Source organism: Pipra filicauda, unplaced genomic scaffold (assembly GCF_003945595.2).
Source record: "Pipra filicauda isolate LSUMZ 115617 unplaced genomic scaffold, ASM394559v2 scaffold404_size635056_pilon, whole genome shotgun sequence".
In the NCBI taxonomy this organism is placed as follows: domain Eukaryota; kingdom Metazoa; phylum Chordata; class Aves; order Passeriformes; family Pipridae; genus Pipra; species Pipra filicauda.
Window position 1 is genome coordinate 200,579 of NW_024104537.1, and position 12,815 is coordinate 213,393.

Here is a 12,815-nt window from a genome sequence, read left to right on the forward strand (position 1 = left end):
TTTCTTTGCTGCCTGGCTGGGTGTTGGCACTGATCAGTGAGTTCCTTTTGAATCCAGGCTTCTTTTTTAATACAGCATGCATGGTGTCTGCCGAACGGCTCAATAGTTGTCTTCTGCATGCATTAAACTAGGCCATTCCTGCGGCTCTCCTCATGGAAAGCCTTGTCTTAATAGAGGTGCCTGACCCCCAGCAGAGATCTCATTGCAGCAAATGCTGCTCTGGCTTTCATTTTGAAAAACCCATCCCAGCCCGAGAGCTTCCCTTTCCCGCAGTTGCATCCTCCCACACTTGCTTCAATCACAGCTGTCACATAACCTCCCGAGCGAGTGAGCGCTTTAGAAGTTGGCAGCCAAATTAAGGGCTCCTCCACTCCTTCCCTCCTCCACATGCTTTGCAGTCAGCCTCTGTGAGCGCTGCTGCATCAAAGAGCTGGCAGTCTCCCAAGCCAAGGCACGTGTCAGCTTCCCAAAGCATTCAGCTGTCTGGGACTGTGACTCCAGACGGAGGACTCTGTTCCCAAGCCCAAGATTCATTGTAGGTAGCAGAGGCTTGCAGGGAGGGTTGGAGTAAAACGCACTCACCTCCACGTGACTTCTCTTTGCTGCATCCATCAAAGTCCCCGCGAGCAGAGCTTGCAAGAAGAGATGTTACAGAAAAGGGGCAATTCCTACCCTGTTTTAACAGCTTCTTTCTTTGTCATGACTCTAAGAAAATATTCAAAGCACTCTCTTGCTCTGTTTGCATGTCCCTTCTGCAGAATGCTGTGGCGTGCCCCAGCGTGTGGGCTTTGCTGCTTATTCAGGCAGCAGCTTCCATCCACAGGAACTTTGCAGCTTCCATCAACAGGAACTTTGCAGCTTCCAGCCACAGAAACGCCCCCAGGTTTCCTCTTTCTCAATCCGGTACTGCCACCAGCATTAGCCCTATCACATGATGGCTGACACAGGAATGTATGCAAGGAGAAATCTGCTTCCCTGGGAAGGAGAGGTGTCACATATATTGCTAGGAATCACTTCACCCACCATTTCAGTGGCAGTTATTGTTGAGATAAAACTTCCCAGTTGTTTGTGATGAACAGAAAAATTGTGCAGCAGTTTAGCGAAGAGAGTGTTTGGAGGGAAAGGAAACATGAAAAGCCCAGATTGCTCCCCTAGCTCTTTTGATTCCTGTTGTTTCGTCCTGCTTTCTGAAATCAGAAGTCTTGTTGAAATTGCAAATGGGCAGAAAACTAATACATAAAGAGGAAATATCCTCATAGGTAATATCTAAGTACTACATGTGTGTGCATGTGCATATATACACATTAGTATCTCTATATGGATGTATGTTATCTGAGGCTTTCAGCAGCTACAGCTTTCTGCTGTGCTAAACCCACAGAATGTTTTCACTCCTGTAGATTTCCAGGATGCTGTAGGTATTCTGTACGAAAGTCAACAGATACCAACTGGAAAAGTTTTGGGTTTTGGTTGGTAGGATTTGTTTGTTTTTTGAAATAGGATTAAGCTTAATCAATATGAAAGCACAAAAAACTTACTAAGTAATAACAGGGGAGACGTTAAGTTCCTCTCCCATCTGTGCACAGGCAAAGCCAAGGAAAACAGCCTGGTAGGCAGCAGTTGATGTACTGTGTGCTGCCAGTTTTGCTTAAAAACACACATACGCAACACATTTCTTTTGATATTTTTATTTCTGATCACTGATCTTTCAAGCTAAATGAGCCCTAAAGTGTAGACATATAGATTGAACTAGACTGCACAAGAAACGAGCTTGAGTGTAATTGTCACTTGGACAACAAGCAGTGTTTTAGAGCAATTTCAGTCTCCTTAAGTGTCTGTAATGATTAGTGCTGGACAAACCCTACCATCAACAGTGCCTCTTGTTCTTCTAAATATCCTAACCCATCTCAAACAATGGGAGATGTTTCCAGTCACTTAAGTGAGAATATTGTCAGATTCTTATTGTGGATGTGCTCTGTTCCTTATATTTCCTTCTTGAGGACAAAATTTCCACATTGCTCTCCCACAGGCGCTACATTTCCTCTTTCACCTGGCTGAAGCTAGAAAGTATTTTTGGTGGCAAATCTGGCCACAGAAAGCAGAAAATCTCTTCCTCCCTCTAAGTCAGCAGAGCAGCCCCTAACTCCAGATTTATGGTGCTTCAGCCCTCATGATGTGAACACCTCTCAAATATGAAGGTGACCTGTTAATGGCTAGTGTGGATCCATTTATTATCACTGACAATCCAAGCAGCGAGATCTTCCCGGTGTGATTCCTCAGGGATGCAACATCCAAGTTTTCTTAACGTAGAGTCCTCAGATGTTGCAAAGAAGTACAAGGCACTGTTGAGTAGGAAGATGTGATAGCCCTAGTGAAAATGCTTCAAAGGTATCAGCTTAATCCACAAAACATAGAGTCGTAGAAAGGCTTGGGTTGGAAGGGACCTTAAACATCATTTGGTTCGACACCCCTGCCATGAGCAGAGATGCCACCCACTTGATCAGGTTGCTCAGGGCCCCATCCAGCCTGGCATTGAACACTTCCAGAGGTGGGGCATCCACTTTATCCGTCTTGCTAACACAACTCCTCTCTTGGGTCTGTCTTTCAAGTGAGCAGGTTTTGGTATGTTTTCTATCCCACACTAACTCACTTGTTCATCTGTCAGACTCCCAGCAATCTTATTAGATGGCAAATGTGATGTATTTTGACCATGATTTTGGCTGGCTTTTTGTCATCATGTGCTGCCTTTATTATCTGAACAAAGTGTGATTCCACCTGGCAGCATCTTTCACGTTTCACCACAGGATAGATGCGAGTTCAAATGCCTCTGAAATGCATCAGCTAGGACTGGGTTTAGAACACAGTAATTAGAGACAGAAAACGAGGGTGCCTAATCACTCACTCCCTCCTGCCCCTGACTACTGCTGCTCAGACAATTAATTCTCTCCACTGAAGCATTAGCTAATGCAGCCGCTCCTGCAGATACCAACACCCAGAGCTGTGGCATCTGTCAAGGGGAAGAGCCTGTCTCCGGGCTGCCTGCCAGAGGATGTGGGCCCAGCCCTGCCCAGACCCCAGCCAGGCTCCATCAGTGTGTGGTGATCTTGTAGGGCTGGTGAGCTGCCCACCTGCTGAACAGCAGCTTAGAAAAATTTTGGTGCCTCCTAACTTGTGAGAGTATGGGGCAGGGAAAACCAGGAGTGAAGATGGATGGATGGGATATTTCTAAGGTGCTTAATAAACTTTTTGACATATTGTAGAAAAAGGAAATGGAATCTGTTGCATCCTCTGAATCTCCTCAACTTGCAGTGATGCCAAGTGAGAAATACTAGGGTCAGGACACAAAATATTGATTCCTAAACTTAGGCAGTCCCTGGATGATTTCAATGTCATCATGTAAGTGATGTGCCAGTGCCATACCTGGGAAGCAGAAATGAGACTGGGATCCTGTGCCAGCATGTAAGCAAGAGACTGAGCTGTTTGTGGGTGACAGGAAGCTCCCTCCATTTGCCTTCAGAAAAAATGGTCCCTGTCATGCCCTTCCTCCTCACTTTTACCCCTAGTCTCCTTCCCAATTTGTGAGTCATTTTTTGTGAAAATTTTTTCCATGTGCCTGTGAATAGCAGGCACTGCTGGTTAGCAAGGGAGCAGGGAATTGAAAGCCACAAGAACCAGACATGGGCACAGCTCATGAACGGCACTGCTGTTCACCCCGTTCCATCAATGCCTGCAGCTCTTCAGCAGATCAAGCTAGCAGCACTTTCCAATTAAAGCATGAATATGGATGTGTTGATTGGAATCTAGGGCATAGGAGCTGATTATCTGATTGAAGCTCCAAAGCATTAGCTTGGTTTCCAGACATTAAGGGCTGTATTTGGCTTGGTGTGTGGGTGTGGGTGGGTGGGAGAAGCAAGGCAAAGCAGGGAGGAACTCTTGTTCTGGTGGAATTGCTCATCCTTCCAAAGCTCCTTGTGCTCTGTGCACCAGCAGACCTCCCAGGCGTCTGGGCATGCTGACTGTCGCACTGCTGCTAGTTTAACCTCAGTGCAGGTGACAGGACAGTGTGCCTTCACACACTCACAAACACCAAAGAGACCTGCCAGTGAGTGCTGCCAGTCCTGAACCACAAAGATGAACTTCAAAGCTGGGAAGATCTGGGCACTCACAACAGTCCATTTGCAAACACCCCCCTCCCTGGTCCATGACTAACATCTCTGTGCATGAGTCACGCTCAAGCTTCCTCAGTACAGAGAGTAACAAGCTGCAGTCCAAGAACTTGTGTTGCACAACACGTTGGATTGTCCTTAAACCCCCCCCGTGTGTCCATGTTCACACACATCCATGTATCCATGTACACACACACCCATGTGTCGCGGTGCACGCGGATTTGCAGCCACTGCTGAACAATGGCCATAGCTCAGCACACGTGCACAAGCCTCTTGTGTAGGAGAGTATCCAGGCACTCTCTTGTGCAGGATGCCATGTAAGTACTGCATACACTGATACTGTAGGTGTATCTAAATACTGAAAATATGCTTGTGTTATGCTGCTACAGATTTTCTGTCATAGGCTGTTGGCACAGCCTGTCTGGTACAGAGGCTTTGACAGCTCTGTCTGAAAAGCTGAGTGTAAGCAGCCTCCAACCATGCCCCACATCAGTACTTGTATCATGCACTAGACTGGAAGATAAACTTATAATTCCTGCCCTATTTGCTTGCTACATACAGGGTTTCCTTTTTTTGGTAGCTGCAAATGTTGTTTACTTCTGTAACATGGTTTATATTCATTACTCTGTGGGCCTTGTTAGCAGCTCAATGTTTTTGCCCAAAGGCCATGGTCAGGCCAGGGAGTTGAGGAAAGGCAACATGCCATGGTGCTACTGCTGCAGGCTTTGCTTGTGCTCAGCCCTTGTGGCCCAGCCCGATGGGATGTTGGGCATGGGTGTGGGTGGGATGAGCTTGGTACATGTAGCTGCCTGGGGGAAGAACTTATGGAGGTCCCTCCACCTCCGACTTGGGACCAAGGAGGTCAGGATGAAGGCAACGGTGCACTTGAGGCAGAACTTTGTGTATGGAATGTCAGGGGCACTGAGGCAACACTGCTACAAACACCTAATTCTGCTGGGCAAACATCACATCAGAGAATAAGGTCAGTAACAGAAGTGATGTACATCCTCAGTGCTTATCAAAGGCTCTGCAACTCAGGATAAGAAATCGCAAGGGCACAGGTGTTCCTCAGTTGTTAAACGTTTCATACTTTCTTTAAGATTTTATTAGATACGTTACCACCATCACCATGTTGTTGAGTGACACTCTCCAAGGTGTGAGGGGCAGCTCAGCAGCTGACAGGGAGTGAGAGTGCCCTTTTCTGTCTGTTGCTGCCATGCTACACACTGTCCTTGCAGCACGTGGACAGCATCAATAGTCTGGGCATGATGGGCAGTCCTGGCATTGCTCATCTTGGCCCAGGCCCATGGGACAAGTCCTTCATTTTCTGTTTTTTCTAATTTTCATCAAAAATATCTCCAGTAGCAACAAGAGTTGGCAGAGCAGTACCTTCCTTGAGCCATGCTGGAAGGCCCAGTGTGTGTCTGTGTTTAAACTGCTTTGAAAGCCTTGCATGAAAAATACTCTATGGGAAAAGTAATATTTTTTCACTGCTCGTATATTCAATTCAATATCTTTCCTATTAATACACAGTTGACTGCACTTTATCTCTGTCCTGTATTGTTGCACACTGCTATAACTGTTTATCTAGTCAGGAGTAAAAATGCAGAGCAATAATGTCATTTGCAGTCTGCCTCTAATTGCTGGGATTTATTTGCAAATCAAGGGAGGTTATAAATACAAGTGCTTACATCGCCTTTTCATAGATAGGGTCTTTTTTTTCATTACTTCAGATAATTTTTGAAGTTTTGTTCTGGTTGATTACCCAGAACCAAACCCTGATGGACTCTATCCTGTGTTGGAGCTCTGTGCCATTGTTTGTGATGTGATAGCTTTACAAAATGAAGCAATGCACAATCATTCCTTTCTATTCTAATTTTTATAAAGATCCAGACATGACATTGGCAGTCTGAACTTACCCTATGTTCTCAACTCCAGCGTGCCTGCCCTTGAGATGCCTCACTATTTCAATCACATCTACACCCTGCCACATTTGCAGTGAGCTCATCAGAGATGCTCCCCATTGGTGTGAGGCATTGAGCTGCTCAGCCCATGCCCCTGCTCTGGCACACCTCACATGGCACAAGGACAGCCATGAGGACTTAGTCCACATGGTGAGTTGGATAAATGCTTTGTGCTGCACATGGGGACATGGGCACGAGCCATGCCTTGGGCAGACGTTGCCTTCTCTGCCTGTCTAGGTTCCAGCAAGTACATTTTTATAGGACACACATTGCTTAGCCAGGGTCTGGAGGGAAGGTTCCCTCCATCCACCCTGTTCTTAGGTGCTGCCACATGACCACGCAAAGCAGGGATGGCTCCTGGTTTGATGTCACTGTACTCATCCCTGTGTGTCCCCTCATGGCCTTGGCCTTGTCTGGCTGTCTGATTTACAGAGGAAAAAATAAGAAGTGCTGAGAGCAGATCTCAGCTCTTGGCTGATGGAGCCAAATGGGCTTGAGTCACCAATTCCATATCCAGAGCTCAACACCCAGAAGGCTTGGATGGCTCAGATGCACGTGTAGTTTTGTTTCAAGTCTCTCAAGGGGTTTTTTTGGAGATTGAGGGCTGGGAACCAGGTAATTCTTGGACCTGTTGTTAGATAATGATCAGCATCTCTAGACAATACACGGTTCTATGAATTGGAACGTTTATTTTATACATGTGACTATAACATGAAAAAATCATAAAGCACAGAAAACCTAGGAAGATTTATCTGTGAGCAATCCCCTGTTTCTCTCTGTGCCTTTGGAAGAATCCTGAGACAGAAGCAGGAGCAGCAGCGAGGGCAGGTAACAGATCCTGCTGGGTAATGGGATTTATGGCTGGGTCACTGAGGTTTCTGTGTGTGTTTGTCTTGGGCTGGAATTTCAGCCTCATATACAAAGAAATAATTCATTATGGTCACGAATGCCTGTGACTTCAGTGCTGTTAATGGATGTCTTTTCTGTTTGCAGTGTGCATGTACAGAGAGCCATCGCTGCATGAAATTGGAGAAAAACAAGGACGCTCAAGAAAAAGTTCAGGGACACCAACCATGAATGGAGGCAAAGTTGTTAACCAAGACTCGACATAGCTGACAAATTCCCTCCCTTCTTCCAACTCCTCCCCTCCCACCCACCTACCCACCCCACCTGGCGAAACCACACTGAGACGATGACAACTGAGCAAGGCAGGACCTACCGGTAGAGGCTAGGAGTGCGAACTCCAGAATCTTTCTTTGTGTAGGACGAGAAAATCGAATCCCAGATCCTGCCTGTTGCAACGTTTTAAAAAACAAAAACAACAACAAACAACAACAACAAACAAACAAAAAAAGTGAAGAAAAAAATGTTTTAAATCAGGACTCCATTAACATTTTCAAAAGCAAACTGTTTGCTCTGTGATCAAAGGGGGAAAAAAAAATCTCATCTCTGCATAATAATAATAATAACAACTAATAAATATAATAATAATAATAATAAAGATGTTACCTTTAAAAATAAAACAAAGCTTTTGGAAAATTGAACTTAGCATATGATGTGAGAGAAACACGTGGGAAATGCAGCCTGGGACTGTGCTTTCTGTCTTATACTTTCACCTCACATTCACACCACTGTTTTCAACACCCCTGCTTCCCCGGGGATGGATGGGATTTTTTACAAAGCAGGAAAGGTAGGGATAGATTATGACCCTGTTTGCCGTGCTATCAGTAAAATATGGCCTGTCCGAATTAGGGGTCTGACAGTTATGGGCAATGAAGTAGCTACTCTGTATTCAGCTTTTTCCATCTACATTCGAACACTGCGTAGTTATTTGTTGCTAATGTCATTCCGTGAGTATGTTTGACCCAAGTCTGGCATTTTATGCCTTTTTATCATAATTATTTATATTTATAGGCTTGTTTTACTGTATTAGTTGCCGGGGGCATTTCGGAAATGGGTTTTCAGGTCGCACAGGATGAAGTGATCATATTTATTAGGGGAGAGTTAGGAGATAAAGGGAAGGACGGATAGCTGCTTGCTTTAAAATAGGAAACAGAGCAAGAAACGCTACTGAAATCCTTACTGTCAGATGGAAATGGTGAGGCATGTGCTGTATGAGTGCGTAATGCAGGGATTTCAGCGAGGGAAGGAGGGGTGTGGGGAGGGAGCAGCTGTGGGGGAACGGGTGGTTGTGCCTGTCCAACTGTGCCAGGGCAAGGACATGCTACCGTGTCCTTCCAGCAGCTGGGGTCTCCCTGAGTGTTACAGCTCCACACATATCATGTTTGACACATGTTCAAAGCCAAAGCTACAAACCCCTCTAATCCACAGCCTTACCACTGCCAGGACTGTGATGGGATGAGGCCCCCTGAGATGCTGCAGCAGCCTGGGTGTGGGTGTGGGCTCATATCTTGCCAATTCCAGGGCTGCAGATGCTGGAGAAGCACTTCAGAGGTAACGAATTCACAGATTGGGAAAGGCAAGGAAGAGGGCAGTGGGGTGAGGGATGCCCAGCACTGAGCCCACCTGTATAAACGAGGGCATTAGTGGGGATTTGCAAGGCTCTTCCTGTCTGGACCTCTCCTTGTAGTTTGGAGGTCAACAGTGAACCACACACCCTTGCTCCTGGGTGGAACTGAAGCAGGGCAATATGGGCAGAAGCCTCTTTCTCTGACCATACGCATTAACTTCAGTCTCTCACCTCTTTCAGCACCCAGGACCTGCAGGCAGGAGGGTCAAATGGCAGCAGCAATACAGCTGCCGTTACAAAAACAGGCACTGCCCTCGCCAAGGCACCTGGGAAGCCTTTGCTGCTCAGACCATGGGCTTCTGTAAGAGGTGAAAAACAGAACTGATGGGTCAGAACGGCACTTTATACAAGGGGAACCAGCCTAAAGCCTTGCAGTTACAAGCCGGGTGGGAGAGTTTGTGTCATTCATAAGTTACACACCTCAACTGTTGAGGCTCCACTGCTATCCCTGCCAATGCCTCAGCTGGCCGGTGCCACACACACAGAGCTGCTGTGACTGTGGGAGAGGGGAGTGCCAGGGCTGGTCGTGATGTTCCTGACCTGGGCGCCCCCGGCCCCACGGACTCGTCAGCGCTGGGGTGTGTCAGGGCTCTGTGAGCAGCTCTGTACAGGCGTAGAGCAAGTGGGGAAAGCAAAGACACAGCCAAATTTCAAGGTTATGGAAGACTCCCAGGATCAGCATGAAGGAATGAATTTCAAGCATGTCCTTTTGTGTTTTGAAAAGCTGAAACCTTGAAATAAAGGGCCTCTTGCCATGGCTCTGCCACTTAATGCTGCACCTGTGAGTAGCCCCCAGTGCTATAGGTTATCTGGGGCTGCCAGTCATGCTGGAGAGACTTACTGTTGCCCTCTAGTCTCACAACACTGGGGCAAGGTCACAAACACATGCTCAGCTTGGGAACACACACCCAGCCCCATCTAATTCATTGCCTACATTTCAGCTCCCTCACAAACTAGATAGCACCCCAAGTTAAGGCGTGGGGGAAAAGCTTACTCACTGGAGATGTACATTCAAAGAAATGGAGTCTCAAGACCAACACATTGAGATAGCAGGTCCCTGAACTAACCAAGCACCAAACACCAGGCCGTGGTTTTAGTCACTGAGCCACAGCCTTTCCAGCTGTCCTTGTGGAGGGGAAGTGCAGCACCTACCACGAAACAGAACACCCACAGCACACCATGATACCACAAACCTCTTCTGCACCCAGCCACCAGCAACTTGCCAAGGGCACTGATGTCGTCAAGAGAGCTTCAGCATGAGAGCCTTAAAATTGCTGTAACCTTGTGTGCAGGATACACTTTGCCTGAGCCCCAGGAAGCTGCGGACAAGAGCAGATCCAGTCCTACCATGTGCTGATTTTTCCATTGTGCGACTCACCACTCTCCATGCTGGGTTTTGTCTTGTTAAGAGTCTTTGTCCAAATCATTACAGGAGTCCCTGGAAATGCCATATTCAGGCCTAAATGTCAAAATAATCTGCTCCTTTGGTCCATGGTGTTTGAGCTAATCACTCCCATGTGACACTCACTGAGCTTGCCCAAAATGAGAGCCAATTGCTCCTGCTTTCACCCAGCATCTGTGCTGCCTTGGAGCAGGTCTTCTGCCATGTGCTGAAGGTAAGTGCTGGCTTTCCATGCTGCCTGCTTAGCCCAGGCAAACTGTGAGCCACATATGATGGCATAAACCATGATAAAAATTCTCCCACATACCTTAGGAACCCTCCCATATAGCTGTGATTTTCTTGACCTCAAGGAAGCTGCAAAAGTCATCTTGTGGTGTAATGCAGGGACACCTGACATCATGATAGCCCCAAAACCAGTGAGGCTGCACAGCCCAGCTCCCTAGTGTCCACAAGCACCAGCTACTGACCAGGAGCTGCTTGGCTCCAGGTCCCTCAATGCCCTCCATATGCCTGGGGTAGTTTGGGGAGATCCACAGATTGCAGGTGCCATGTAGGGCTTCATGCATTTTTTTTTACACAAGTACCTTGCAAGCTTACTCTTCAGGCCATATCTTGAGGTGATGTGGATTTTGTTGATTACCCATCTGCCTCTTCCCAATCTGCAGGGAAAAGGAAAATCCACAGAGACTGTTTTGCCTTTTGAAGTTCCTACAGCCTCTTCATTGCTTCTTTCTGTTCTTGCTCAGTGTTAAAGTCTAGCTGAGTGACGTTTCTTTTGTTTCTTTAGCCACACATGCCACAACCATTTAGAGAGCTTTGTGACTCAGTTTAGCAATGTAGTGACTACAACCCTTGTCTGGCTACAGATGACAAATTCCCTTCCTAGCTATGTTGGCATGGCATTGGGCAAATATCTAGCACAGGAAACAGCAAAGAGAAGTAAATGATAAAAAAGAAAGATGTTTTTGTCTAACTTGACCCATGGTTGCTGTTAACTCTGGTCAGCCTGCAGCAAGCCTTTGCCCTCTGAATAACAGATGCTGCTATAGAAGAATCTGGATGTTAGAAGACAACAGTAGAAAATACTTCACAGAAATATGGGTACATTTAAAGCATTCATTTTGCTTCACCCTGTTTTTAATTGTGATGTTGACATGGTTCTGGCAGTACATGCTGTGCAACACAGCTCCTCTCTCCTATGCATCAAGGGCAAAACCTGTTAACATGGCTCCTGCTTGGATCATAAGGATTTTCCTAGGAAAAAAAAGCAGAAAAAGCTACCAGTAGAACAAGTGTGCCATACTGCACCAGCAAGTTCTGCCATGAGTGTCAGCACTGGCATGTGACAATGTGCTATAAAGCAAAGCTGACACTCAACAAAGCAATTTATGAAAGTTGTCTGTCAACAACATTTTTGTGTTTGCACTCAGATAGGTTCTGGCTGATAAAGGCCCACGCAACCCCTCAAACTGTCACGGGCCTCACTTTACACCTTTATATCTTAAACTGCACTGATTGTGCACCAGAAGAGTTTTGGCCCCAGAAAGGCATCATTGCCACACTCTGATCAATACTGAACAAGTGATGGTGTAAGCACCCAAGGCTGATCAGAGCCAGCAGGAAAGAAAGTGTGCCATCCTTCCTGGTTCCACGCCAGCAAAACTGCAGCATAGATGCATGCTAGGCATGAAAAAACAACTTTTTCAGGACTACAATTCCTAAAAAAAGAAAGCATAGAGTTGTCACTAGTTACAGCACACAAACCCAACCTTTGCTAATGGCATGCACTAAAATACATTAGTTTTAACATGTGTGAGATGTTGGCCCCAAAACATGTCCAACACTAGAACTCTATTAACTGAGCCATAATTTAGCCCTGGTCCTAGATGGCAAAGATCAGTTTGTATCTCACTGCATCAAGGGAATTAAAAACAAGAAAAGACACAAGTTAGTACCTCCAGGGAGAGATTTCTCTCCCAAAACTGAAATGAAGTTGTTAGTTGCTGCTGTGGGATGACCCACTGCACAGACCTAGGAGTAAAATCAAAAGAAACACCACTGCACTTCCTCAGTGAAGCAGAGATGTTTCCATGGCATTCACGTCTTCCCTCTCCCCCACCAATGCTTCAGCCTTCAGGGCGATGGAAGGCTGTTTCCATGGAGTAGAAGGCATCAAGGCTTACATCCTCCTCACCAGCATGGAGTGAAGCTTTACTGCTATGTCTCAGCTGCTGAGCGACAATCATGGCATCAATCAATTTCCCAGTGTTCTTGTTGGACACCTTGATTAAGGATAAAAAAAAAAAAACCGAAATCAAAAAACACACACACAAAAAACCAAAACCAAAATCAAACCAAAATAAAACCCCCAAAAACCCCAAAACAACAACAAAACCCCCATCCCAAACAAAACTCTAAAATAATCCCTTAGCCAGGCTGGTACATCCTTAGGATCATGTCAAAACTTCTTAAACATTCATGGCCACAAAGTTAAAGCCAAGAAACTACCCTTTCAGGACAGAGGATTTCTTTTCATGATACTTGCATAATGAACTGCTTCATGCACAGAAAGTTGGACATCTTCCCAGCCTCCCTCCCTCTTGGACTTCAGGCACCTTCTCTATGGCAAAGGAGCTCTAGGTTAGTGTGGCTCCAGGGTTCATCTCACCAGTGCATGCACTAGGAATTGTGGTGATGGACACAAGGAGCTCACACAAACTCCAGAGCATTCCCAGCTGAGGTAACTGGAGGATCAG

General features: G+C 46.2%; 1 protein-coding gene across 3 annotated transcripts in view; it reads left to right on the forward strand.

Moving 5' to 3' along the window:
- Positions 1 to 7,481, forward strand: part of FGF12 (fibroblast growth factor 12) — a 142,264-nt gene extending 134,783 nt beyond the window's left edge. For all 3 annotated transcript variants that reach the window (XM_027734272.2, XM_027734270.2, XM_027734273.2), the window contains one exon: positions 7,121 to 7,481. In XM_027734272.2, the coding sequence (XP_027590073.1) occupies positions 7,121 to 7,239 (119 nt within the window). In that variant the 3' untranslated portion in view covers positions 7,240 to 7,481. The remainder of the gene's footprint in view (positions 1 to 7,120) is intronic.
- The last annotated feature ends 5,334 nt before the right edge of the window (positions 7,482 to 12,815 follow it).